The following is a 25,648-nucleotide window of genomic DNA, read 5'->3' on the forward strand; positions in this document are numbered from 1 at the left end:
GTTATGTTTTTATCTTTGGATTTGATTCATACATTTTGAGTTTTTGACAGATGAATCAAGACAGAGACCAAAACAGTACTTCAGTCTTTGATCAGTGAAACTTGTACATCCCATGTGCATGATATAGTAATACCACCTGATTACTTTTTCTAGAATGTCTTGTTACTGTACACTTCTGATCTTTGTAGATTGTTGCTTTTTATTACAAAAGCAAGTAAATATATAAATGTGTGTTGTATGAGCTGTAATCCTGTTCTTGTTGATAATTCACAGGTGGCAGCGCTGACAGTGTTTTATCACAGATTGCAGCTCACAGGAAGAAAGCAGCAAGCTTGTCTGAACCAAAACCAAACTGTTCTGGTAGTCCTCAGTCTCCTCAGGAACCTAACCCACTTGACCTACATTCAGTAGAACCAGTAACCAAGAATCAGTCTGAGAAGGTTTGGTCATTTTCATTTTATTACTGAAGCAGTACAGATTTGGTTAAAATAAGCAGTGCATATGTGCCATTTACATTCGCTGACGTCTTCCAAAACTGTTATGTATGAGCCATTAAAGCCTTTCCAACACACCCACAAACAGACATGCTACTACAGTTTACTGTATGCGGTGTAGACCAGTTTGCATGCAGAAGAAAGTGACAGCATAAACAAACAGTGAACTTTTTGCACTAAACTCTATAGATGAAGTTAGAGGTGCTAGTATTACTTTTGGATATGTTACACTCATGGTTTTACTTGCATTTAATAATAGATTATTCATGGTTAAGATATTTGAAACTTTTTTTCTGAAGAGTTCACAGATTAAATACAACGTGAAAATGTTTCAGGTAAGATGTAGAGAGCAACACATGGACTGCGATTTATTATTTGTAATATTTCCATTCAGTATTCAACTAAAAGCAGCTTCTACAAATTAAGAAAATGCTGGATAAATGCTGCATTTTTATATGTTTCCTGACTCTTGAAATGGTCATGTGTGTGTGGTTGAGCAAACAAAAATCTGTTACCCTTTTTGTTGACTTCTTGAGAAACAGCATTTGAGCTATAAAACTTTAAGTATAACATTAATAAAAATACATTACACACAGTTATCAACAAAATAAATTAATTTAGTTAAGGCATGCAGTATGGCACTGTAGTTGAAGCAGGTGATTTTTACTGGTAATGCTGGCGATGCTCTAATGTCTTAGACTTGAGCTTGTAAAGTAAGTACATACAACATAGTTTTTTCAGAGCCTTTCATGGTTCCAGAAACTTCTAATGAATTCAGTATGCAGCAAGACTGGTCCTTGTATGATAACCCATCTGTGGTAGTCCAGTGAGAAGAACAGTAATACTTCAGAGTTTGGTTTGTTACGTGTTAAAGGCAGTTTGATAAAAAGGGACCGTTGAGGTGGAGGATGTAGTTTATGATGGTTAATACTTTATACCAGATGTATCGGTCAACCTTACATTTCCAAAATATGTGCTTTTTATCAACTGTGTTGGTCTTACAAAGCTGGCACAGCCATGTAATGAGCTCCGTAATGTAAGCTAATTAATTTGTCAAGGAGATAGGCTTTGTAGTTAATCATGAATTATGTCATATTTTATCTAGATTAGGTAGGGTTATTTTCATGTGCCAGAACTACAGTGTGTTATTTTAAGGTAGAGGAACAATGTGTATAGTGAGGGAAAGTTCGTTGTATGATTTTGAAGGATTATTAGGCTGCATCTGGTTATAAGTTCTAGAGAACATATGCTTTCTCCTTTTCAAGCAGTATGTGTAGCTGTTGGCACTATAGAGCAGAGGAATGGAACCTTGTATTTCACCGTAGCATTTTGGGTTTGAATATTAGACACTTTCCTGAGGAACTGGAGGGAGGGGATAAGAAATAAGTGGCAGTTCTACCAACTCCCCTGTCCTATGTTGAGGAACAGGGATGTTCATCGTGCATACAGCTGCAGTCATAACAGATGGGTTCTCCTGCCGTCAGGTGGGTCCTCAGTCGGCTGAATTCCAAAGTCTAGGTCCGGCGTCTGTTGTCGTCGCTTCTTCCCTGACGTCAGAGCGCCAGGGGTATAAAAGAACCAGCCGACGCCATTTTCTTCAGTCTTTCTTGCCGCGCGGTGCCCGAAGCAGAAGCAGTTCGCACGTGCCGGTCGGCCAGCTCCTGAAATTACGAAAATTTTGCAACCGAAGTCTTCTTTAAAGCTAAGTACCCCGTTGGGGAAACTTTTCTTGCCTCAGACCGATGTCAGACAAAGTTAATAATTGTATTTCTTGTGGGAAGCAAATACCGCATAAGGATTTTCATTCCCTCTGCATTCCTTGCTTAGGCCCAGACCACGACGTCTCGGTCTGTCGTTTTTGTGCTACATTCAACAAACGCACCATTAAGCGTCGGGCGGAGTTCGCCCAGCATTATTTTGGTAAAAAAATGTAACTATATTATGTCTTTGGATATTCCGACTCCAGTTTTGTCTAAAAAACGCAAAGATAAGGACCGACACACGCGGTCCGCGGCCTCCACCGACACCACGCCAAAGCCTACTACAGGTGGTCCGGTTCTCAGTGAGGTGCCTACGCAGCCCCTGCCTACCGACAACACTTCATTGGCGGTGTCTTCAGTGCCCGAGGTCGCAGGCTCCTCGGCCCACACTCCGACTACAGATACCGAAGCCACTCTTGGTGGTGAATCTTAATATGTAGACAGGTCTGCCTCCTCTCAAGGTGTCTTCAGATCTTCCTCTTCTTTTTCTATCAAGGCTTTCACTAAGTCTAAAGCAGCCATGCATTCTAAGAAACAAGCTCCACAGGGCCCTTCCCCAGGCCCCATGCCTAAAAAACAGATGCTTAAAATGGCTGAGGATTTGATTACTCTTATCAGGGGATCTCAAACCCCCCCCCGGACAAAAGGCCCAGAGTGGAGGAAGAATCCCCCTCCTCTGACCAGGCCTCCATTATTTCAGAACACTCTGATGAACAGGAACATTCTTACTCCCCTTTTGAAGATTCTGATGCTGAGGAGTCCATTCCTTCTCCCCCCCCCCCCCCCCCCCCCCAGAGGATTACTCATTTGGGGAAACCTTGCATACATTAAGGGAACACTTCCACTGGGAAGGCCAAGAGTACTCAGATTCCAAGAAAAGGCTTAGGGACTTTCTCTTGCTACCTCAGCACAGGCCTCTAGCTATACCTCCTGTCTTAGACATTCTAGATGATGTGTACTCGGAGGCCTGCCTTAACCCGGATTCTTTACCTCCAGCACCAGTCAAGCCTGACAGGTATTACCGGGTTCCTGACTCACACCAATTTTTATACAAAAGTCATGCAGCTGACCCAGAAACTATCTCACAGGGCCCCAAGGGAATTAAGGCCTCCACTGCAAAAAAAACCCATTACCTTCCGAGAGGGACTCCAGATCCTTAGAAAGGTGGGGATAAAAGGTATACACCTCGGCCACCTTAACCATGAGGGTATTAAACTGCCAGTTCCATATGCTAAAGTACCAACAGTTTCTGTTATCACAGTTGAGAAGCAAAATGTCACAACCTGAACAACCAGACTTGAAGGAGTTGCAGGATTTGATACATAGTGCAGAACAAGTGTGTAAACATACCTTGCAATGTGGTTTTGATGCTCTAGCGGCCTCATGTAGAGCTGCTGTTACAGGATCAGTAATACGTAGACATGCTTGGCTCAAGGAGCAAACCTTACCAGATCATGTCAAAGCTAAATTACTAGATGCCCCTCTTCAAAAGGATGTATTATTTGGTGATAAAGCTGAGGAGGTATTAAAGAAAATGGAGGAAAAAGTTAAATCATTGCAAACAGTGAAGGATTTTCTACAAGGTACATCCTCCACGTTTCAGTAGAAATTGGCCTTCCAAAAATTGGTCCTTTCCAGCCATGGACAGACCCCAAAGAGGTAGATACAGGCGCCCGAGGGGCAGAGGAAAATCTCAAGGATCATATAGGGGCAGACAATGGCAAGCTCCTACACAAAGAGGTGGTGAGGATAGTTCACAGCCAGTCAGAAAGCAAGCCCAATGACTTTCCCCTTTGCATGCCAAGCAAGGCTCAAATGGCAGCACCCTTAGGAGGAAAACTGGCATTATTTTCAAAAAATTGGCATATTGTCACAAAAGACAAATGGATCCTGGACATTATCAACAGAGGCTACAGATTCCATTTTCACACCCTTCCAAAAATGAGAGGCATGCCAAACCTGCCACACAATCAAAGGGCAGAGGCACAAAGACAAATTTCAGATCTCATGGACATGAAAGCTATTCAAGAGGTACCTACTCACGAACAAGGTCAAGGTTTTTATTCCAGACTATTCCTGGTACCAAGGAAGGGAAAAGATTGGAGACCTATATTGGACCTATCCATCCTAAACACATTTTTAATCGTACCAAAATTCAAGATGCTCACATTACAGCAGCTTCTTTCCATGCTGGGCAAGGAGTCTTGGCTGGTAACATTGGACCTCAAGGAGGCGTACCTGCATGTCCCAATCAGACAAAATTGCAGATGATACCTCAGATTTCTTGCAGGTTCAACCCATTATCAGTTCTCTGCATTGCCCTTTGGCTTATCTACTGCGCCCAGAGTATTCACGAAATGCCTGGCATCAGTATGCCTACTGCAGACTTCAAGGGATACAAATATACCCATATTTGGAGACTGCCGGATCCAAGCGGACAGCAAGCACATAGTTCTGAAACATCTGGCTTTTGTAATAAGGTTGTTGAATTCTCTGGGATACACAGTCAACAAAAAGAAATCAAGGCTAATACCCTCTCAGAAAATAATTTTCCTGGGTGCCAACTTGGACACAAACACCCAGATGGCCTACCTCACACCAGAGAAGCAGGGGCAACTAACTCAATACTTCAAAACACTAGCAAATTTCACCAGGCTGACTGCAAGGAAAATCCTGCAGGCTCTGGGATTCATGGCATCTTGCATCCTACTAATCCCATGTGCAAAGCTGCATATGAGGAAACTTCAATGGTACCTGAAAAACCTATGGTCTCAACACAGCCACAGTTTGGAAACAATAATACCACTAATTCCATGTCTTCAAAAGGAATTTCTGTGGTGGGTTCAAGCATGCCAAACAAACACAGGTCTCCCATTCTGCAAGCCTCAAGCAAATCAATTCATCACAACAGACGCCTCGGACTACGCCTGGGGGGGCGTACATGACAGATCGGTGCATTCAGGGCAGATGGTCCCAAAAAGAAAAGCACCTTCACATCAATCAAAAGGAAATGCTAGCAGTAACAAATGCTATTACAGCTTTCAAAGACCTTCTGCATCCAGGTCAACTATTGATAAGGACAGACAACACCACAGTAATGTGGTACATAAACAAACAGGGAGGAACCCATTCATACCCCCTGTGCAGGCTGGCCATGTCACTTTGGGACATGGCCCTGGAATTACAAATCGAACTTCAAGCACAGTACTTGCCAGGCAAGGAAAACACGCTGGCAGACAACCTAAGCAGGAATATGACAGATCCACACGAATGGAAGTTGCATCCTCAAGTTTTTACAGAGATAAGTCAAGCATGGGGAAGGCCCGACATAGATCTATTTGCCTCCCACAAAAATCACCAATTGACAAAATTCTGCTCAAGGACTTTCCATCCATAGGCCTGGAGAGTGGACGCTCTCTCTTTCAGTTGGACAACAATGACAGTTTATGCCTTTCCACCTCTTCCTCTACTGCCCAAAGTTCTACTAAAAACCAGAGCAGACAGACCAAAGATGATTCTCATTGCTCCAGACTGGCCAAGACAGCACTGGTACCCACTCCTGAGGAGCCTGACGCATTCCCCTCCATGGACCCTACCTCGAATGCCTCTTCTTCTGACTCAGCACAGCTTCAAAACTCTTCACAGTCAGCTGAAAACACTCAATTTGGCCGCATGGAAGATTCCTTAACATCACAACAGACCCTACTCTCCAAGGAGGTGCAGGATGTCATTTTGGAGGCCAGAAGGCCGTCTACCAGAAAAGCTTACTCCGCAAAATGGAAACGGTTTTGTGCCTGGAATGAGAAAAAGGGCCAGGATCCTGGAAAACTGAATTTACCTCAAATATTACAGTATCTAGCTGAGCTGCTAAGCAGTGGGCTTTCATTCTCCTCCATCAAAATCCATGCCTCAGCCATTTCTGCAGAATACAACACTGATCCACCTTTTTCTCTCACCCCCTCTTAAGACAGTTCCTCAGAGGGGCAAAGAATATAAAACCCCCAAGGAAACAACCAATACCTGCTTGGGATCTCAATTTCATACTAGAAAAGCTGACCCTGCCTCCTTTTGAGCCAGCTGCCTCAACAGATTTGCAATATTTGTCCTGGAAAACAGCTTTTCTGTTGGCTATCACCTCAGCTTGTAGGGTATCGGAACTACAAGCCCTCATGGCTGTGCAGCCTTTTATCATCTTCCATCAGGACAGAGTTTCCTTACGAACCAACCCGTCCTTTATGCCAAAGGTGGTATCCAGGGTAGCTTTGAATCAGGCTATACACTTACCTACCTTTTACCCTAATCCTCAAAACAAAGGGGAGAGACTACTACATTCCTTGGACATCCACAGACAGCTGCATTATTATTTGGACTATACAAAGCCTTTCAGAAAATCAGAACAGCTCTTTGTGACCTATGCTGTAGAAGCTCAAGGGAAACCAATTTTCAAACGGACAATCTCAAAATGGATAGCCCACTGCATACGCTTTTGTTACTCTTTTCATGGTAAGACTGTACCTGCAGGCATCAGATCTCACTCCACAAGGGCCACAGCTACCTCTGCAGCTTTCCTCAGAGGAGTTCCTACCAAGGATATATTGGAAGCAGCCACTTGGAGTTCTGTGCATACCTTTTCCAAACACTACCACCTACCATTATACTCCAAAACTAGAGCAGGCTTTGCCACAGCAGTCTTGCAGGGCATTCTGGCTCCTCCTAGTTCCCCCTAGTGCCTACCACCCCTTTCTTAGCTTTGGGATTCTACCCATCTGTTATGACTGCAGCTGTATGCACGATGAACATATTACAGTTTTGTACCTGCCATAAATGTAGATGTTCGAGTGCTAATACAGCTGCAGTCCAGGTTTCCCTCCCTCCTTCCCCTCTTGGGGTATTCTTTTATGGTGTATTTGCTTGCAACTACTGTTTTTTGATTATATTGCATTGTTTTATTACACAGATTTATGTATTGCCGTCCTTCTGGGGGCACCTGACATCTGGGGCAAGAAAAACTGAAGAAAATGGCGTTGGCTGGTTCTTTTACCTGGTGCTCTGACGTCAGGGAAGAAGCGACGACAACCGACGCTGGACCTAGACTTTGGAATTCGGCCGACCGAGGACCCGCCTGACGGCAGGAGAACCCATCTGTTATGACTGCAGCTGTATTAGCACTCTAACATCTACATTTATGGTAGGTACAAAACTGTACTTTCTCAGTTGAGGGCTTCAGTGATGTTCATCGTGTTACCCTGCTGTAGTCATCACACTTGGGGTTATCCTGTCGTCAGGCGGTCCCGCAGTCGGCCGGAATTCCAAAGTCTTGGTCCGGCGTCAGTTGCTGTCGCTTCTTCCCTGACGTCAGTGCGCCAGGGGTATATATAATGCATCCGATGCCATCTTCTCCAGTCTTTCTTGCCGTGCGGTGCCCGAAGCAGATGCAGTTCGTAAGTGCCGGTCGGCCAACTCCTGAGATTTTTGAACTCGAATTTCAGACCAAAGTCTTCAATAAAGTTAAGTACCCTGTTGGGGAAACTTTTCTTGCCTCCGACCGATGTCAGAAAAAGTTAACAATTGTATTTCTTGTGGGAAGCAAATACTTCATAAGGATTTTCATTCTTACTGCATACCTTGCCTAGGCCCAGACCACGACGTCACTAGTTGTCGTTTTTGTGCTAGGTTTAATAAGCGTACTATAAAAGGCGCTTGATTTACTACGACACTACTTCAGTAGAAAATTTAACTACACTATGCCGTCGGAGCAACCGACTACCGGCGTGCACAAAAAATGCAAGGATAAGGACAGGCAGCCTAGACCCAAGCCAGACTCCGAGGCCTCGGCTGGTCCGGTCTCTGGTTCACCGGTCTTCGGTGAGGCTCCGACGCAGCCCCTGAATACCGCAGATCTGGAACCCGAGACCGCTTCGGAACTTTTGGCGGAAAGTACCAGGCCGACGCAGCCATTTTGTTCAGCCCCTACCGACGACACTGCTGAAAAAGATGTCGGTGCTGCAGAAACACCTTCAGTTTCTGAAGGCGTTTTCAGACCGACGACGCTCACCATTAAAACGTATCCTAAGACGAAGACTCCTATTAAACCTAAAAAGCCTGCACTTCAGTCCCCTGTTCAAGACCCCATGCCTAAGAAACAGATGCTCAAAATGGCTGAAGATTTGATCTCTTTAATCAGGGGTTCCCAACCCCCTCCTGACAAAAGGCCTAGACAAGAGGAAGATTATGCATCCTCTGAACAAGTGTCTATTTCCTCAGGCTCCTCAGAGGACCAAGATTACTCCTTCTCCCCTTATGAAGATTCTGATGCTGAGGATTCCATTCCCCTCAGCTTCTCCCCTGAAGACTACTCCTTTGGGGAAACTTTACACACTATGAGGGAACATTTTCACTGAGAAGGTCAGGACTACTCTGACTCAAAGAAAAGGCTCAGAGAGTTTCTTTTACTCCCCCAGCACAGACCACTTGCCATAGTTTTAGACATTGTGGATGATGTTTACTTAGAATCCAGTTTGAACCCAGACTCTCTGCCTCCTGCTCCGGCCAAACCTGACAGATACTATAGAGTGCCTGATTCCCACAAATTTCTTTACAAAAGTCCTGTTGCTGATCCAGAGACCATCTCCCAGGGTCCCAAAGGGGCTAAGGCTTCTATGGCTAAAAATCCTGTACCCCCTGAAAGGGACTCCAGAGCACTAGACAGGTGGGGGAAAAAGGTTTACACCTCAGCCACTCTAGCTATGAGGCACTAAATTGCCAGTTTCACATGCTAAAATATCAGCAATTTCTAATGTCTCAGTTAAAACAAAAAATGAGCACACTCCCTCAACAGTCTGAATGGAAAGAAATGCAGGATCTGTTGCATGCAACTGAACAGGTGGGCAAACATACTTTACAATGTGGGTTTGATTCTTTGGAGGCTTCCTGCAGAGCAGCTGTCACTGAGTCTGTTATACGCAGGCATGCTTGGTTAAAGGAACAAGCACTGCCTGATCATGTTAAAGCAAAGCTTTTAGATGCTCCCTTACAGCAGGATGTTCTTTTTGGAGTTAAAGCAGAAGAAGTCTTAAAGAAAATGGAGGATAAGGCAAAATCTATGCAGACGGTCAAAGATTTCCTACAGGTACAGCCCCCTCGCTTCAGCAGAAATTGGCCAACAAAAAATTGGTCCTTTCCAGCTACTGACAGGCCACAGAGGGGTAAATACAGACGTCCAAGAGGCAGAGGACAACCACAAGCCCAGTACAAACCTCGACAATGGGGCACTGCAGCACAGAAGGGAGGAGAAGACAGGTCCCTAACTACCAAAAGGCAAACTTAATGACTTGCACCTCATCTGGCCAAGCAACACTCTCTTGGCAGCCCCATTGGGAGGAAAACTCACACTTTTTTCAGACAACTGGCACATTGTCACAAAGGACAAATGGGTCCTAGACATAATTTCATGAGGATACAGATTCCATTTTCACACCTTGCCAATGAAAAGAGGAATGCCAAACTTGCCACAAAATCAATGGGCAGAGGCACAAAGACAAATTACAGCTCTCATGGACATGAGAGCCATTCAACTGGTACCTACTCGAGAGCAAGGCCAAGGATTTTACTCAAGACTCTCTGTAGTTCCCAAAAAGGACAATGCCTGGAGATCAATTCTGGACCTTTCAATTCTAAACACCTTCTTACAAGTACCCAAATTCAAGATGCTAACACTACAGCAGCTTCTTCCCATGTTGGGCAAGAAAGCATGGCTAGTAACGTTGGACCTCAAGGAGGCATACCTGCATGTCCCTATCAGACAAAGTTGCAGAAGATACCTCCGTTTCATTGCAGGTTCAACCCATTACCAATTCTCTGCACTGCCCTTTGGCTTATCTACTGCCAGGGTCTTCACAAAATGCCTGGCACCAGTAATTGCATACTGCAGACAAAGAGGAATTCAGATATACCCATATCTGGACGACTGCCTCATCCAAGCAAAAAGCAAGGACATTCTCTTACAACATCTGGCTTTTGTAAAACATCTTCTAAGTTGCCTGGGGTACACAGTAAACGAAAAGAAATCAAAACTAGTACCCTCACAAAATATGACATTCCTGGGTGCCAGCTTGAATATAACGGCCCAGAAGGCTTATCTGACGCCAGACAAACAACTACAACTGACTCAATATTTCATAACAATGGCAACAAAGACCCAACTACCTGCAAGAATAATTCTGCAGGCCTTGGGCTTCATGGCATCTTGCATACTACTAATACCATTTGCAAAGCTGCATATGAGGAAATTACAGTGATACCTAAAAAGCATATGGTCTCAACACAGCCACAGCTTGGACACAATGATATCTGTCAAAGAAATGCAGGATCTGTTGCATGCAACTGAACAGGTGGGCAAACATACTTTACAATGTGGGTTTGATTCTTTGGAGGCTTCCTGCAGAGCAGCTGTCACTGAGTCTGTTATACGCAGGCATGCTTGGTTAAAGGAACAAGCACTGCCTGATCATGTTAAAGCAAAGCTTTTAGATGCATCCTTACAGCAGGATGTTCTTTTTGGAGTTAAAGCAGAAGAAGTCTTAAAGAAAATGGAGGATAAGGCAAAATCTATGCAGACAGTCAAAGATTTCCTACAGGTACAGCCCCCTCGCTTCAGCAGAAATTGGCCAACAAAAAATTGGTCCTTTCCAGCTACTGACAGGCCACAGAGGGGTAAATACAGACGTCCAAGAGGCAGAGGACAACCACAAGCCCAGTACAAACCTCGACAATGGGGCACTGCAGCACAGAAGGGAGGAGAAGACAGGTCCCTAACTACCAAAAGGCAAACTCAATGACTTGCACCTCATCTGGCCAAGCAACACTCTCTTGGCAGCCCCCTTGGGAGGAAAACTCACACTTTTTTCAGACAACTGGCACATTGTCACAAAGGACAAATGGGTCCTAGACATAATTTCATGAGGATACAGATTCCATTTTCACACCTTGCCAATGAAAAGAGGAATGCCAAACTTGCCACAAAATCAATGGGCAGAGGCACAAAGACAAATTACAGCTCTCATGGACATGAGAGCCATTCAACTGGTACCTACTCGAGAGCAAGGCCAAGGATTTTACTCAAGACTCTCTGTACTTCCCAGAAAGGTCAATGCCTGGAGATCAATTCTGGACCTTTCAATTCTAAACACCTTCTTACAAGTACCCAAATTCAAGATGCTAACACTACAGCAGCTTCTTCCCATGTTGGGCAAGAAAGCATGGCTAGTAACGTTGGACCTCAAGGAGGCATACCTGCATGTCCCTATCAGACAAAGTTGCAGAAGATACCTCCGTTTCATTGCAGGTTCAACCCATTACCAATTCTCTGCACTGCCCTTTGGCTTATCTACTGCGCCCAGGGTCTTCACAAAATGCCTGGCACCAGTAATTGCATACTGCAGACAAAGAGGAATTCAGATATACCCATATCTGGACGACTGCCTCATCCAAGCAGAAAGCAAGGACATTCTCTTACAACATCTGGCTTTTGTAAAACATCTTCTAAGTTGCCTGGGGTACACAGTAAACGAAAAGAAATCAAAACTAGTACCCTCACAAAATATGACATTCCTGGGTGCCAGCTTGAATATAACGGCCCAGAAGGCTTATCTGACGCCAGACAAACAACTACAACTGACTCAATATTTCATAACAATGGCAACAAAGACCCAACTACCTGCAAGAATAATTCTGCAGGCCTTGGGCTTCATGGCATCTTGCATACTACTAATACCATTTGCAAAGCTGCATATGAGGAAATTACAGTGGTACCTAAAAAGCGTATGGTCTCAACACAGCCACAGCTTGGACACAATGATATCTCTCATTCCCTGCCTACAACAGGAGTTTCTATGGTGGTCACTGGCATGTCACCTCAACAAGGGTCAGCCTTTCACCTTTCCCCCAGCCAGGCAAACTATGACAACAGATGCATCGGACTACGCCTGGGGGGTACACATGGCAGGACAGTGCATTCAAGGCGTATGGTCTGCAGATCAAAGGAATCTGCACATCAATCAAAAAGAGATGCTAGCTGTACAGAATGCTCTGACAGCCTTCAAGAATCTATTACATCCAGGACAACTTGCAATAAGGATGGACAACACCACAGTAATGTGGTACATAAACAAACAAGGGGGTACACACTCCTACCCTCTATGCAGGCAAGCAATGACCTTGTGGAACACAGCTCTGGCTTACCAAGTTCACTTACAAGTTCAATTCCTGCCAGGACAAAAGAACACATTGGCAGACGACCTCAGCATCATGGATCCCCACAAGTGGAAACTGGATCCACAAGTATTTGCAATGATAACTCAAAAATGGGGCCTTCCAGACATAGACCTGTTTGCCAGCCCTCAAAACTATCAACTAACAAAATTTTGTACAAGGACATTTCACCATCAAGCTTGGAAAGTGGACGCACTCTCATTCAGCTGGAAAAACCTGACAGTATATGCCTTCCCTCCATTGCCTCTCCTCACAAAGGTGTTTCTGAAAGTCAGAAAGGAGAGACCACGACTGATACTCATAGCCCCAGACTGGCCATGCCAGCACTGGTACCCACTATTGAGGAATATGGCCCAGGGCCCACCTTGGATTTTACCACAAACTGCCCATTTGCTCACACAGCAAAACAATCAGATTCTTCACAGCCAGCTAAAAACCTTAAATCTGGCTGCATGGAAAATCACCTAAACATCCAGCCAACTCCTCTTTCCCAAGCAGTTATGGATGTTATTCTGGAAGCTAGGAGGCCCAGCACCAGGAAGGCCTATGCGGACAAATGGAAAAGGTTTTGTGCTTGGAACCAAACTAAAGGCCAAAACACACTTCAGCCACACCTGCCTCAGATTTTACAGTATTTAACTGAGATGTTGCACAAAGGACTTTTTCTTCCATTAAAATCCAGGCATCAGCTATTTCAGCCCACTACAATACAGAACCACCCTTATTTTCACATCCACTTCTAAGGCAGTTCCTCCGAGGGGCAAAAAAACATTAGGCCCCCCAGGAGAGCACCTACACCAACATGGGACCTCAAATTTGTTCTGAAAAAACTTACGCTACCTCCCTTTGAACCAGCTTTCTCTGCAGATCTACAGTTCCTATCATGGAAGACTGCCCTGCTGCTAGCAATAACTTCAGCTAGAAGAGTCTCAGAGCTGCAGGCACTAATGGCAGTGGAACCTTTCCTCATTTTCCATCAAGACAGAGTTTCTCTACAAACTAATCCTTCCTTCATGCCTAAGGTGGTTTCCAGTGTGTCTTTAAATCAAACCATTCACTTACCCACCTTCTTCCCAAACCCACAGAACAAAGGAGAAAGACTCCTGCATTCCTTGGACATTCACAGGCAACTTCGCTACTACTTGGATAAAACTAAGGCTTTCAGAAAATCTGACCAGCTCTTTGTATCCTATGCTACAACTTCACAAGGGAAGGCTATATCAAAACAAACCATTTCCAAATGGATAGGACATTGCATTCGTTTTTGCTATACCCATTATGGAAAACCAGTTCCTGCTACCATTAGGCCCCACTCTGCCAGGGCAACAGCTACATCTACAGCCTTCCTCAGGGGGGTACCAGTCAAGGAGATTTTGGAAGTTGCAACTTGGAGTTCAGTACACACTTTTACCAAACACCATCACTTACCACTTTACTCTAAGACTAGGGCTGGCTTCGCCACTGCAGTTCTGCAGGGCCTTCTAGCCTCCTCTAACCCTCTATAACTCCTCCACCCATCCATAGCTTTGGGATTCAACCCAAGTGTGATGACTGCAGCAGGGTAACACAATGAACATAGTACAGTTTTGTACCTACCATAAATGTAGATGTTCGAGTGTCCCTCCCTCCATCCCCTCTGATCTAACTGGCTAAATCTATACAATACCTTCCTGATGTATTTGCTTATAACTGGAGGGATTTTGTGTTTGTGCAAAAAATTACTTTATTTGGTACTAATTACTGACAACCTTTTTGGGGGCACCTGACATCTGGGGCAAGAAAAACTGAAGAAGATGGCGTCGGATGCATTATATATACCCCTGGCGCACTGACGTCAGGGAAGAAGCGACAACAACCGACGCCAGACCAAAACTTTGGAATTCCGTCCGACTGCGGGACCGCCTGATGACAGGATAACCCCAAGTGTGATGACTGCAGCAGGGTGTACACTCGAACATCTACATTTATGGTAGGTACAAAACTGTAATTTTTGATAGAGACCGACTTTAGTCGAGCAGCTTGTGCATGACCTGTGTACATTGAGTATTGGTTGGGAGAATGGGTTGGAAATAGCCTGTTCACAGCTGTGAAGACAACACAGTACTTGGTTACTTGGATCTCCGCCTGCTTGCTGGATATTTACACTGAAGATTTCCATACTTGGAGATTTCTCGTCCATAAGTAGTAAGGTACACGGGTGCTAGGGATAACTGAGCAGAAGGTGAGGTGCTTTGGGATGGTGCTGATGGTAGACCCCTCCCAAAGAATTAAACAGAAAAAAATGGGAATTTCCTCTTTTCCGTTTGTGAATAGCCCCTGCCTCCCTACCCCTTCCTACCTGCCTTCCTTGACCCAGAGCATGGTATGAACACATGTACACATTATGCTTGCTTCATCCAGAGGAAAATCAGAAAGACAGCCAAGTCTCTCTAGGAGTTCACTATTTAAAAAAATGTTGTGTTTCTGGTTCCGAGCAACTGTGGCTTTTGTTAAGGTATCTAGCTTTCCTCCAAAGAAGTTTTCTGATACTTTCTGATACAAACATGGAGAAAAACCTTGGGAAGATGAAGGATATCCCACCAGATGACACAAATGTTCAAGGTGTGTAGGTATGGAGGCTGTGGAAACAATGAAGTTCTTTTGCAGCTGAGCCCCCCGCCCCATCTGCAGAGTCTTTGAAGAGTTCTCCAATACGACCACTGCGTAGGCTGCAGTGCATTCAGCCTTTCTTATGTCCTTCCAGACCAAAGACTGTACTGTGCTTTCTGATGCTGAAATGCTTCAGTGTTGGAGGCTTGTGTTTTTATTACCAAAAGGGAGGGTGGTACACCCAGAGTCTGTGTGAAGAGGTTCCCAAGGAGTGCATTGAACTCTTGGTCACCTGCCTGCAAACCAAGGCCTCCAAAGGGTCTCTTTCTGAAGCCATGATACATAAAGCACAGAAGCTCATATCAGTGCTAGACAGCATCTCCTGGCAATACCTCATTCCCTTCAACTTCACAGGTTGCTGTTCTGCAACGTTTTCAACTCACTTTGGATTTCATGTCTTTTTTTGAAGTCAAAGCAACCAGTTGTGGAAATGCTCAAGGTTTCTGGGGCTCCATCAGAAAAAAACATGAGTCTACTGCAGAAGATTCAAATATTTCTGATTCTGATGCAGATAAACTGGTCTGCATTGGACAGATACCCTCTGTGGCTCTGTTTAAATCTTTGCCTCTCCACTAGAGGATTTCTCCTTTAGTGGACAGTCTTCATAAGATGAGGGAAGAATTCCAGTGGAGGTTTGAGCATTCAGAGGCAGAACTCTGGCTGAGGTTTGCATATTTAGAGGTCCAACAAAGATGGGGCTTTTATGGGGCCTGCCTGGACCTAGGGCAGTTGATTTCTAGTTCTGTATGCCCTGGAGGACGTGCTTACCAGTACATCTGTGGCAGCAGAATCCCCACTCCTACCCTGGTTGATCTTCTCACCACTACCTTTTTATTTATATCACAATCATGGCTACAACAGATGTTCTTCATGTTTCACTGTTGCAGTCAGTACATTTGGATTATCTGCTTGCAGGTAGCCCTAATTCGGCCTGATTAACAAAGTCTTAGGTTCTGTGTCGGTTGCTGTCCCTTCTTCCATGACGTCAGGTTGTCAGGGGTATAAAACATGCAGCCGATGCCATTACATCAGTCTTTCTTGCCGTGCGGTGCCCAAAGCAGAATAATTTCACAAGTGCTGGTTGGCCGACTCCTGAAATTTTTGTTTTCGAGTTTCAGAACCAAAGTCCTCAAGTAAAGCTAAGTACCCCGTTGTGGAAACTTTTTCTTGCTCCTTACCGATGTCAGTAAAAGTTAATAATTGCATTACTTGTGGAAAGCAAATACCTCATAAAGATTTTCATTCGTTCTGTATTCCTTGCCTAGGCCCTGACCACGATGTACCTTGCTGTCGGTTTTGTGCTTTATTTAGTCAGCGCACTATCCGTCATCGATATATTTTCACCTCTAAATATTTTGGTTCTCGTTTAATTATCCAGAAATGTCATCGGTTAGCCATCCAACTACCGGGATTCTGAAAAACAGCAAAGATAAAGACAGAGACAGGCTGCCAAGGTCCAAAACTGCCGACAACGCTTCTCCTAAGCCAGTCGCCAGTTCGCCGGTACTCAGTGAGGCGCTTTCGCAGCCCCTGATGCCCGCTACTTCTGATTCACCGGCCTCTACTGAGACCCATTCAGAGTCTGGTTTGCCGCGAGATGCTTCAACTATGGAACCCGCAGATGTCTCTACCTTGGGTGGGTCCGGAGCCGCTGTGCAGGCACTGGCTTCTGAGGGTGTATTCAGGCTTACGAACTTGCATATTAAACAGACGCCTCCTTCTTCACTTAGGCCTAAATCTCGAACCATGCCTAAAAAACCAACGCTCAGGCCACATGCTCAGGCCTCTATGCCTAAAAAACAAATGATAAGAATGGCTGAAAATCTAATAACTCTAATTAGGGGTAGCCAACCCCCCCCTTTCTAAGAGGCCTAGGACTGAAGTTGTTTATGACTCTTCTCACCAGGATTCTGTTTTTTCTGATGATCTGGATTTGCCCTTATCTACGTATGAGGATTCTGATGCAGAGGACTCCATTCCCTCTGCTTCCCCTCCAGAGGATTTTTCTTTTGGGAAACCTTACATACTCTAAGGGAGCATTTCCACTGGGAAAGCCAGGATTTTTCCAATTCAAAAAAGAGGCTTAGGGATTTCTACCTCATCATAGGCCTTTAGCTATTCCTCCTGTACTAGACATTGTTGATGATGCTTTTTCGGAGTCTAGTTTGGCCTCTGATTCCTTGCCTCCTACTCCCAGAAAACCTGACAGATACAGCAGGTTCCCTGAATCACACAAGTTCCTTTTTAAAAATCCTATTGCGGATCCAGAGACTATTTCACAGGGGCCCAAGGGCATTAAGGCTTCTACTGTTAAAAATCCTACCCCTTCTGATAGAGACTCCAGGGCGCTGGATAGATTGGGTAAGAAGGTTTGCACTTCTGCAACCTTGGCCATTAGGGCTTTAAACTGCCAGTTTCATATTTTAAAGTATCAGCGACATATTATTGGATTGCTTAAACAGAAAATGATGCTGATTCCTGACTGTGTGAAAAATAAAGAATTATAGGATTTAATGCATTCTGCTGAACAAGTTGGAAAACATACTTTGCATTGTGGTTTTGCTTCATTAGAGGCCTATTGCAGGGCTGCTGTTACTGGGTCTGTGTTCAGAAGGCATGCTTGGCTAAAGGAGCAATCTTTGCCTGATCATGTTAAAGCTAAATTGTTGGATGCTCTCTTAAATCAGGACTGTCTGTTTGGCTACAAGGCTGAGGAAGTTCTTAAAAAGATGGAAGATAAAGCTAAATCTATGCAAACTGTTAAAGATTTCTTACAAGTTCAGCCTCCTAGATTTAGTAGGCACTGGCCCTCTAAGAATTGGTCCTTTCCAGCCCCTTCCAGGTCTTCTCAAGCCAAACCCAGACACAGCAAACACCCCAGGTTTCAGTCCCAGGGGACACACAGGACTAAGCAGTGGGGGGCCTCCACTTCCAAATCTGGGAGTATCAAGACTCTCCCTATGGTAAACTGTCTCAATGACTTCCTTTTAAAATTTCCAAGCACTTATCAACTGACTGCCCCTTTGGGGGGGAAGATTACTCTTCATGCAAAGAACTGGGAACTCATTACCCAGGACAAATGGGTTTTAAATATAGTGTCCCAGGGATACAGATTTCACTTCCACACGTTGCCAACACCAAGCGGGTGGCCGGACCTACCCCCAAATCAGTGGGCAGAGGCCCAAAGACAAGTACTTTCTCTCTTAAGCATGGGAACTATTCAACTGGTACCAGAAGAGGAAAAGGGACAAGGTTTCTACTCAAGACTTTTCCTGGTACCCAGAAAAGACAATTCATGGTGTCCTATCCTGGACCTGTCTACTCTAAACCTGTGTACTCTAAACACCTTTTTGGAGATTCCAAAATTCAAGATGCTGACTCTTCACCAATTACTTCCTATGCTAGGCAAAGATGCCTGGTTGGCAACACTAGATTTAAAAGAAGCATACCTGCACACCCCAATCAGGGGATCTTGCAGAAGATACCTACACTTCAAAGCAGGCTACATGCACGGTTAGTTCTCTGCACTGCCCTTTGGCTTATCTACTGTGCCCAGGGTATTCACAAAGTGCCTAGCTCCAGTTATTGCATTTTGCAGGCAAAGAAATATTCAAATATACCCATACCTGGACGATTGTCTAATTCAGGCAGAAAACCAGGACATACTTTTGAATCATCTGGCCTTTGTACAAAGGGTGCTAACTTGTCTGGGGTACACCATAAACGAAAATAAATCACACCTGGTACCCTATCAACAAATTATATTCCTGGGAGCAAGCTTGAATGTAACTTCCCAGATGGCTTACCTCACGCCAGAGAAACAAATTCATTTGACAACCCTACTTCAAACAAGTGGCCACAAAAACCCTACTGTCTGCAAGACAAATTCTGCAAGCCTTGTGGTTCATGGCCTCCTGCATTGTTCTAATTCCATATGCAAGACTGCATATGAAGAAACTACAGTGGTATCTAAAAAGCCTATGGTGTCAACATTCTCAGGATCTAGAAGCAATGATTCCTATCATACCTTGCCTACGCCTAGAATTCCTTTGGTGGGCAGAGGCCTGCCACCAAAACAAGGGACTACCTTTCACAACACCCCCTGCCACCCAAACCCTAACAACAGACTCATCAGACTATGCATGGGGGGCTCACCTGGCAGGGAAGTGCATTCAGGGCAAATGGAACCCAAGTCAAAAGCACCTGCATATCAATCAAAAAGAAATGTTAGCTGTACAGAATGCTCTGACAGCCTTCAAGGAACAGTTTCTTCCAGGACAACTTATGGTAAAGACGTACAACACCACTCTTATGTGGTACATAAACAAGCAGAGGGGTATGCATTCTTACCCCCTCTGCATACTAGCCATGGCATTGTGGAACACAGCCTTGAGCTACCAAGTGCACCTACAAGCTCAATTCCTGCCAGGAAAATTAAATACACTGGCAGACGGACTAAGCAGAAACCTCATGGACCCACACAAGTGGAAACTGGAACCAAGGATTTTCAACATGCTGACAAGCAAATGGGGGAGCCCAGATATAGACCTGTTTGCCACTCCCCAGAACTACCAATTGGACAAATTTTGCACAAGGACTCCCCACAAACAAGCCTGGAAAGTGGGTGCTCTGTCCTTCAGCTGGAAAAACCCATCAGTCTGTGCCTTCCCCCCTCTGCCGCTGCTCTCCAAAGTACTACTAAAAATCAAACAGGACAAACCAAGGATGATTTTGATTGTGCCAGACTGGCCACACCAACACTGGTACCACCTCCTGCGCAGTGTTTCACAGTTTTCCCCATGGCACCTGCCTCACACACCTTCCCTGTTGTCTCAGCAGGAGAACCAGATTCTGCACCCTCAGCTTCTAACACTGAATCTTGCAGCCTGGCTAATTACATAATCTCTCATTTACCATCCCTCAGTAAACATGTGATGGATATCATTTTAGAGGCAATAGGCCTAGTACTAGAAAATCTTATGCTGAAAAATGGAAAAGATTCTGTGCCTGGAACTAATTTACCTCAGATTTTACAATACTTAACTGAGATGCTTCACAAGGGCCTGTCTTTTTCCTCCATTAAAAAACACGCCTCAGCCATTTCAGCTCATTATAACACAGAACCTCCCCTCTTCTTTTATCCACTGCTCAAGCAGTTCCTCAGAGGGGCCAAAAATTTGGGACCACCCAGGAGAGCTCCAACCCCAGCCTGGGACCTTAACTTTGTTTTGGAGAAACTCAGTCTACCTCCTTTCGAGCCAGCTGCTACTGCAGACTTAAAATTTCTTCCTTGGAAAACAGCTTCCCTTTTAGCAATCACGTCAGCTAGAAGGGTATCTGAATTACAGGCTCTTATGACACTGGAGCCTTTCATCATATTTTATGCGGACAGGGTGTCCCTCAGAACCAATCCATCCTTCATGCCCAAGGTGGTATCCAGTGTGGCTCTTAATCAGTCCATTCATTTGCCAACTTTCTTTTCCAATCCACAGAACAAAGGGAAATGGATACTGTATTCCTTAGATGTGCACAGACAACTTAGATTCTACTTGGACCGGACTAAGCCTCAAAGGAAATCTGAACAACTGCTGGTGGCATTTGCTGCAGGGGCAGAGGGGAAGGCTATTTCAAAGAAAACCATTTCTAAATGGATAGGCCATTACATTCATTTCTGCTGTAAGCACCATGGAAAACTATCCCCCAGGGGATCAGACCTCTCTCCACCAGGGCTGCATCTACCTCTACAACCTTTCTCAGAGGCATCCCTACCAGGGACATCCTAGAAACTGCTACCTGGAGTTCTGTACATATTTTCACCAAGCATTATCATTTGCCAATTTTCTCTAAATCCAGAGCTGGCTTTGCCACTGTGGTCTTGCAGGGCCTTATAGCTAGTCCTAATGCTATTTAAATTCCTCTTCCCAACCATAGCTTTGGGAATCTACCCAAATGTAATGACTGCAACAGTGAAAAATGAAGAACATAGTACAGTTGTGTACACTTACCATAAATGCAGATGTTTGAGTATATTCAGTGTTGCAGTCCTGGTTACCCTCCCTCCAGCCCTCTAACTTCTTTTGGCTATACAGCTACTTTCCTTTACTATGCTTAAAAGCCTTTTTGGTGTATTTGCTTTTTTGTTGGAGGTATATCATTGTACTTTTATATTTAATTGCTCCCCATTAGGGGGGCTCCTGACATCTGGGGCAAGAAAAACTGATGTAATGGCGTCGGCTGCATATTTTATACCCCTGACAACCTGACGTCATGGAAGAAGGGACAGCAACCAACACAGGACCCAAGACTTTGTTAATCAGGCCGACTGAGGGCTACCTGCAAGCTGATAACCCAAATGTAATGACTGCAACAGTGAATACACTCGAACATCTACATTTATGGTAAGTGTACACAACTGTACTTTCTCCTGATATCCCCCACTGTCCTTGGGAGCAAACCTCATCCTGTATTTGAGCCTTGTCCTAGCACCTGTTGTAAACCTGTCACACACACTTTGCACTTCAGTCGTTAGATTTTCACCAAGGGGCATTCACAAATATGTTATCAAGTAGAGAAATGAGGACACTCATTATCTTGACAACTCCCAGTCTATGTACCAAGAAATTCTTCCAGGTATCTCACTTATCTAAAAGTCTCTTCTCTCTCCTCTAGAATTCCTGCCCATTTTCCCTTACCTTCTCAGTGGCCGTAGAAATCTAATTATTTGGCCACATTCAGCCTCATATGATATGGCTTACTTAGTGTAGTTCCCGTAAATGTTAGTTATGGATTTCAGTTCATGAGTTTTCAACCTTGTCTTGCTCCCAAGCCATTTTCTTTGTCAGTGCTGCCAGTTACGTAGCACCTGTACCCTTTGCAGACATGCAAGACATCTGTAAATAAGCTGAACAATTCTTATTTTATTCTATTCATTTGTAATATAGATGGCCTTCCTAGCCTTTGCTATCAGTTCTATTACTAATGAAAGTATAGTGAAAATGGACACTGGAGACCCAAATCCACTAACTGCCACTTTTATCCACAAGCTTCTTTGAGACTTTCTTTTCATTGAGCATCCTGTCCACCAGAATTAATTTCTCTAGTGCCAGAGCAAATCACAGTTAACCATGGGACTTCCTGTTGGGTAGAGACATGTAATCCATGGTATTTTGGCACTCTGACTCCTTCTCAGAGTTAAAAAAAAAAATTCTTGTCTTTTGGGTCTTTACGTCTGTCGAGGGATTTAATTCAGTTGCATACAGTCACTGATCACTACTGACTGTCTTGTTGCCCTATTAAAAAGAGGAATAAAAGCAGTTTACATCTGAGAGTCAGTGGGGCATGCCCATCAATGATAAAGATTTCTCACCAATGACTGTCCTGTTGTCTACAGCTCCAGGTAACAATGGCAAAGTCTAATGGCACGTTTGACTCTCTGATGTTAGAACTACAGAAGATAAACTTCACCTTGGCTGATTACGTATCCTAATCAGATAAAAGAATAAAAAGTAAAGAAATTGCAGTTTTGGAACTTTGTGATCACTTAATTGCAAAGGATCAGTACATTCAAGATCTACAAGAACCACAAAATCCAGAAACAAACATGCAACAACTAGAGAGTAAATTAGTGGATCTAGAATAGAGATGATGATGAAACAACCAACTGGTTTTGGGTGTGCTTGAGTAGCTGGAAGGCCAGAACCATCTTGAGTCTGTGAAAGTGAGACTTTAGAATGGTATGGTATCCCTGATAAAGCCCATGCGTATGTGTGTCTGCAGTTCAAATAGTGGCCACCAGACGTATACTTGCAGGAGTGTTACATTTTTTTTACCAAATAGTTAGTTTTGGGGAAACGATAGACTGTTTGTAAGCAGTTTAATGGAAACAATGTTTTTGGATCAGGACTATTGTTTGGAATGATCAACAGAGGGCTGATTTTAGCTCAGCAGTGAAAATTTGCAAAGCAGATGGGTGGAACTTCAAACTGCTCTACCCAGCTATTCTCATAGTGACATTACCAGATGGTTCAGTCATTTATTGCACTGGCAGATGCGATTACTAAAATACGACAGTCTTCATCTTTGGATATTCAAGAGCAAAATTCTGTTATTAAAGAATAATTTGCTGAATGTGAAAGGACCAGCATTGTTCAGGAGATGACTTAAGATATTCCTACCATTTGAAAGAAGGCTTCATAAGGTTTCATAAGCAAAAAAGCTGCACATGCAGGCCCTTGTGTCAGCACAGGACTGGCTTAATGGTCTTTAAATTTTCAGTGTCAGTTGCACATGTGTTTTGACATCAGAGAGCCCTGTGTAAAGAGAGATTTATTTATTTATTTATTTATTTATTTATTTATTTATTTATTTTTATTCATTAGCCAGGTAAGTGTGCAGGTCTGAAGACCGTTTTGAGGGTTCATGGATGTGGATTTTGTCTATCCTGATTTCAGTTTTTTAGATTGTGCTTTTATACCGTCAGTGAAGAGTTTTTATTGAAATTATGCTTTTAGGTGACATTGGAACTTACAGTAATTGATGTTCTTCGTGTTTCACTGTTACAGTCATCACATTTTGGTTATCCCTGCTGGAGTAGCCCTCAGCTGGCCTGAATACCAGAGACTTAGTATTTCTGCGTCGGTTGCTGTCGCTTGAAGACTGATGTCAGGTCATCAGGGGTATAATGGAAGGCAGCCGATGCCATTACATCAGTCTTTCTTGCTGTGAAGCCCGAAGCAGAAGCAGTTTGCACGAGTCCCAATTGGCCGCTACCTGAGTTTCATTTCTGAATTGAAGTCTATGAAAGCTAAGTACCCCGCCGGGGATCCTTTTTTCTTGCACTAACCGATGTCAGAAAAAGTTAATAATTGTCTCGCCTGTGGAAAGCAGATACCATACTGGGACTTCCATTCCTACTGCATCACTTGACTAGGCCCAGACCATGACATCCCTCGTTGTTGGTTCTGTGCTTTGTTTAATGCCAGAACTATTCGTCATCAGGCCCTTATTGTAGCTAGATATTTCTGTTTACAGACCTCTAATTCTGATATGGCTTCCGTAAGCCATTCGACAGCAGACCTTCCAAAAAAAAATGTAAAGATAAAGACAGAGACAGACCGCACAGGACTAAACCTTCCGACAATGCTACCGTCAAGCTGGATGTCAGTTCTTCGGAATTCAGTGAGGTGCTTTCGCAGTCCGATTCCCGCTTCAGTTAATTTGCAGGCCTCTACCGAGACCCTTTCGGAGTTCGGTATGCTGCAGAACTCTTCTTCGTCTAAGAATCTTGCGGTCGTGTCTACCTTGGATGGGTCCGGAGCTGCTGTTTAGGGATCGACTTCTGAGGAAGTCCTTTGCAGCACCGAATCCAGACATAAACTGACACCTTCTTTCACAGCTACCGTTCTTTCTAAAGCAACCAAGTTCCTTAGTCCCAGGGGTCAAACCACCCCAAAGAAACCACCTTCCAGACATTCTTTGGTGCCTGCTCACTTGCCTCAGTCACAAATGCATAGAATAGTAGAGGACCTTATCATGCTGATTAGGGGAAGCCAAGCCACTCCCTCAAAAAGAAAGAGATCTGTCTCCAGAAATTTTGTCTGAACAAGAGTCAGATGAATCTGATGCATCTATGAAGACATGCAGCCCCTCTCTACATATCAGGATTCTGATGCAGAAGAAGCTATTCTTTCAGCCTCTACCCCAGAGGATTTTTCCTTTGGGGAAACCCTGCATACTCTAAGGGAGCATTTCAAATGGGAGAGTCAAGACTACCCTCAGTCTAAAAAGAGACTCCGAGAGTTCTTGGACCTTTCCCAGCACAGGCTCATAGCCATCCCCCCAGTCCTAGATGTGGTAGATGTCTTTCTTGAATCCAGCTTGACTCCAGACGCCCTCCCTCCTGCTCTCAGAAACCAGACAGGTACTACAGAGTCCCTGACGCTAATAAATATCTCTTTAAAAACCCAACAGCGGACTCTGAGGTCATTACTCAAGGCCCAAAAGGGGTTAAAGCTACTTCAGGTAAGAATCCCACCCCTCAGACAGAGATTCCAGAGCTCTGGACAGATGGGGTAAAAAAGTATACACCTCAGCTACTCTTGCTTTCAGGGCACTCTATTGCCAGTTCCATATGCTTAAATATCAGCAACATATCTTGGAACTCCTTAAACAAAAAGTTACCTCTTTTCCTCCATGGGCAGAATCTAAAGATTTACAGGAATTAATGCACTCTGCTGGTCAAGTAACTAAACACACTTTGCACTGCGGTTTTGATGCCCTAGAAGCTTCTTGCAGGGCAGCAGTCACTGGATCTGTCATTAGAAGACATGCATGGCTTAAGGAACAACCCCTGCCAGACCATGTCAAATCAAAATTGTTGGATGCACCCTTGCACAATGATAACTTATTTGGTGCTAAAGCAGAAGAGGTGTTAAAGATGGAAGAAAAAGCAAAATCTATGCAGACTGTTAAAGATTT

The 25,648-nt window shown here is 44.2% G+C and overlaps 1 protein-coding gene across 1 annotated transcript in view; it reads left to right on the forward strand.

Annotated features, from left to right (window-relative positions):
• The window catches only part of ANKS6 (ankyrin repeat and sterile alpha motif domain containing 6), a 1,232,679-nt gene that overhangs the window by 876,148 nt on the left and 330,883 nt on the right, over nt 1-25,648 (forward strand). Inside the window, exon 12 of the mRNA XM_044064590.1 lies at nt 274-440. Coding sequence (XP_043920525.1) covers nt 274-440 — 167 coding nt within the window. The remainder of the gene's footprint in view (nt 1-273; nt 441-25,648) is intronic.

Source organism: Protopterus annectens, chromosome 3.part0 (genome assembly GCF_019279795.1).
Source record: "Protopterus annectens isolate FY-2018-M chromosome 3.part0, PAN1.0, whole genome shotgun sequence".
NCBI classification, from domain to species: domain Eukaryota; kingdom Metazoa; phylum Chordata; order Ceratodontiformes; family Protopteridae; genus Protopterus; species Protopterus annectens.